The sequence below is a fragment of the Tyto alba genome, unplaced genomic scaffold, assembly GCF_018691265.1.
Source record: "Tyto alba isolate M040663 unplaced genomic scaffold, T.alba_DEE_v4.0 Super-Scaffold_39, whole genome shotgun sequence".
In the NCBI taxonomy this organism is placed as follows: Eukaryota; Metazoa; Chordata; class Aves; order Strigiformes; family Tytonidae; genus Tyto; species Tyto alba.
The window spans coordinates 1,458,901-1,462,347 of NW_024881314.1; the positions used below are offsets into that span (position 1 = coordinate 1,458,901).

The following is a 3,447-nucleotide window of genomic DNA, read 5'->3' on the forward strand; positions in this document are numbered from 1 at the left end:
CCCCCCCCCCAGCACCTCAAGCTCACCCCACTACAGCAAAGCAGCCCCAGCGCCACCCACAGCCATGTCGGGGGGTTCCTGGGGTGTCACGGGGTGCCCTGGCAGGTGAACCCGGCTCCTGAACCCCCAAAACTGTGAGCCAGGCCCTGGGGAGCCACCCTGCCCCCCCCGGTACAGCCAGAACACAAATGGAAAAAGACAAATGGGACATGGGGGGAAGAGTTTGGGGGTTTATTTATTGTAACAAACACGGAGAAACTTCCCCGGGGAACGGCTCATTTCAGCTCCTTCACCGCCAGACCTGTTGGGGGGCGAAGAGAAAGAGGGGTTAATGCTTGGGAAGGGGCACCCAGAGCCCTTCCCGAGGGGGTCCCAGCCCTGCTAAGGGGCACCCAGAGCCCTTCTGGGGGGCAGGGGGGGTCCCAGACCCAGGAAGGGGCACCCAGAGCCCTCTGGCTCCCTGTAAATGCCAACACTGGAGAATTAAGGGGCAACAGCATCTGCCTGGGCAAAGAACAGATGGTAGCATCGGGCGCAGGGACAGACCTGGGACGGGGGGCACATCCTGGGACAAGGCCACTGGACAACAGGAGCTCCACAGGGGCTCCTCCATGGGGAGGGGACTCTTGCTGTCCCCCCAACACGAGACATTTCCCCTCGGGTACCTGGGGGCAGGGACTGCTTCAGCTTCTCGGCCTTCTCCTTGTCCGTGATCACCAGGGTGTACAGGTACCGGCTGCAGCGCACCTTGAATTTCACATTGTCCTTGTTCTTCTTGATCTTGACCGCTGCAGGATGAAGGAACAGGTCAGCAGAGAGGGGGTGGGGAGGGAAGCGACCCCCCCACAGCTCCTCCCCTCTCCCCCAAGCCAGGAGGGCAGCCACCGCCCTGCCCGCCCCACCTGCACTGAAGAAAATCCAAAATATTTTCCCTACCCCACTGCCACTAATAGCTCCAAGCCAGAGGGCTCGGCCCACCATCTCGCAGATTTTTTCAAATGCAACAGCTCTGAGGCTGCCCTGCTTTGCAGCAGCAGTTTACAACAAGCAATGTGTCTCCTTTCTACCCCCCCCTCAACGCTGTTTTCTCAGAGCCGTGATGGGTTCCTCTCCTTCCCCACTGCAGAGCCCTGGCAGAGCTGCTGCGGAACACAGCGCAAGCCGAAAGGCACAGAAATGCTTTGAGAGGGGCTGTCAGCAGCTACAATAGCGTTTTGGTGCTGCGCTACCCCTCTTCGCCCACACTGGTGAGTTAACAAAACATTTCCAGAATGAAAAGCGCCTCTTCCCCATGACAGCTGGATCCAAATAAGCAAGAGAAGAGGGAAAACTCTTCACGGGTTGTTAAATACCAAGACAAGGCATTGCTGGCGTTTCAATTATAACGGTCTTTGTGTTTGCAACAAAAGAAAACTCAAGTTTGAGTGCGATTCACTTGTCATTCTGAGAGACGTCCCCAGCGTCTGACTTCCTGTAGCTTTTCAAAGACTACAGTAAATCAGAGGCAGGGTGGTATCTGCAAATAGTTTCCAGCGAGCTGCAGCAGGGGCTTAGCTGAAACACTTCTGCAGTGGAAGAAACAGAGCTGAGCCGGTGTCTGAGCCCCAGTCCCGGCTCAGAGCCCCCCAGTAACAGACCCAGGCTCTGTCAGAGCGTGGCTTTGCTCCCAGGCAGTGACCTCGGCCAGCACTGAGCAAAAATTGCTTTAAATGTCACTGATGTTGTGCCCAGATAGAGCCTCAATACCGTGTGTCCCAGCCAAGGAGCTCCTGGCCCCACGGCCCCGCTCAGGCCGGGGAAAAGCTGCTCCTACACCTGAGCATCCCCTCGCTCCTCCTCGGACCCACGCTGCAGCTTCCACACTTACACTTGGCGTCCTTCCTCCTGGCTGTCAGCAGAAAATCTTTAATCTCCTCAATCTTACGAGGCTGGAAAGGAAAACAGCGTAACAGAGGGGGAGCTGAAAGCTCGCTCCCCAGCTCACGCCCTGCGAGCACCCCCGCGATCACTGGGAACCCCAATTCCACCCCCCCCCACGGGTGCTGTCCCAGGGCACGGGGCACCTCTCGCCCCCACTCCCAGGTTTGGGAGAGGCTCTCCTCCGACAGCAGCACCGCGCTCCAGCCATTTTTCCGCCGCGGGGGTCCCCGCTGTCCCCCCCAGCACCGCAGGGCACTGACAACATGCTGTCTCCCCCGGTCCCGCAACCCTCCCCCTCACCTCCAAGGGAGGACCACCCCCATCCTGCCGGGCCCCCAGGACAGCCCCAGCCCCACGGGGCGAGGCGAGAAACACCGCTCGCCCCCCTCCTCACCATGGTTCCGGGCCGGGTTCACAGCGCTCCAACCTGCGACAGAAACCACCCAAGATGGCGTCAGCGCAGCCCCACCGCCCACAAACGGCCGCCCATCACCGGCCTCCCCGCCCTCCCCCGCTGCCCGCCGCCCACCAGCGGGTGGCCCGGGGTCCCCTCCGCTCCCCCGGCCCGCCCCGGGGCCGCCCGGCCCCGCACGGTAGCGGATGGCGGCGGATCCCGCACAGCCCCCACCCGCCGCCGGCCGCCATCACTCACAGAAACCGCCGCCTGCGCAGAGACCGGAAGCGGGCGCGCACTTCCGCGTCCCGCGACGGGTCGGGCGGAGGGACAAACAACTGCCGGGGGGCGCGGTCGCGGTCGCGGTGGCGGGGCGCGGCCTCTGCGATGAGTTGGCGGGGTCTCAACCCCGGCTCACCCCCGGGTAACGGAGGGTGATGCAGGGAGCACCGGGCATCCCCCGGCCTCTCCCATCCCGCCGCGAAGGAAGGGCGCGGCGGCCCCCCCCCCCCCCCCCCCCCGAGAGATGCTGGGGCTCCCCGGCTCGGGTAGGGCTGCAATGGAGCCGCTTTGCCACAAGAGAGAGCTTCAGCCACGCTCAAAAACCCCCCAAACCACCCCAAATCCTTGCAAGAACCTTCGGGGGCGGGGGCGAGGCACCCCATCCTGCGCCTGTGCCTCCTCTCTCTCGCCCCGTCCCCATCCCGCCAAGCCCTGTGCGGGTCAGAGCCGCTATTTGGGGGTGCTGGGGTGCTTGGGTGGGGTCAGCGGGGGCTGCATGGCCTCTCCCCTTAGCAAAAATTCCCAGCTCTGCCCCCAAAATCTCATGCTGGAGGTGGTTTTATGGGGTTTTTCCGTGTGTGTGTGTCCCGTCCCCCCCCCCGCCCCGCTGGTTTCGGGGATGTGCCACCACGTGCCCTGTGCTGGCTGTGAGCGCTGGGGCCCCTCGGTCCGTGCCAGGGACCCCCCACCCGTGCAGGGACCCCCTGCTCAGGGCATCATGTGGAGGGGCTGGACCCCCTGGGTGAAGGGGCAGCGCAGTGGCTTGTCCCGATCCGGCGTTCCCAGGGCGGAGAGAGGGAGTTGATGGAGCTGGTGGCTCCTGTGTGGCTGGTGTGGCACCCTGACCCAGC

At 63.4% G+C, this 3,447-nt stretch overlaps 1 protein-coding gene across 2 annotated transcripts; it reads right to left on the reverse strand.

Annotated features, from left to right (window-relative positions):
* Positions 1-210: 210 nt before the first annotated feature.
* On the reverse strand, positions 211-2,659 carry RPL38 (ribosomal protein L38). Of its 2 annotated transcripts, none has more exons than XM_033002186.2 (5): positions 2,573-2,659; positions 2,315-2,347; positions 1,868-1,928; positions 666-788; positions 211-301 (listed from the first exon to the last, which is right to left on the reverse strand). In XM_033002186.2, exons 2-5 carry the CDS (start codon positions 2,315-2,317, stop codon positions 276-278), a joined length of 213 nt encoding a protein of 70 aa, XP_032858077.1. In that variant the 5' UTR covers positions 2,318-2,347; positions 2,573-2,659; the 3' UTR covers positions 211-275. The 2 variants fall into 2 exon arrangements, with proteins under 2 accessions (XP_032858077.1, XP_042658712.1); XM_042802778.1 differs by lacking the exon at positions 2,573-2,659 and adding an exon at positions 2,450-2,468.
* Between the last annotated feature and the right edge of the window lie 788 nt (positions 2,660-3,447).

What these genes read in the sequence shown, in the direction of transcription:
- RPL38 (XM_033002186.2), bottom strand. An exon ending in CAGGAGGAAGGACGCCAAGT is followed by an intron (nt 789 to 1,867) that starts GTAAGTGTGGAA and finishes TTCATCCTGCAG; the next exon opens with CGGTCAAGATCAAGAAGAAC. An exon ending in GAAGCAGTCCCTGCCCCCAG is followed by an intron (nt 302 to 665) that starts GTACCCGAGGGG and finishes GCCCCCCAACAG; the next exon opens with GTCTGGCGGTGAAGGAGCTG.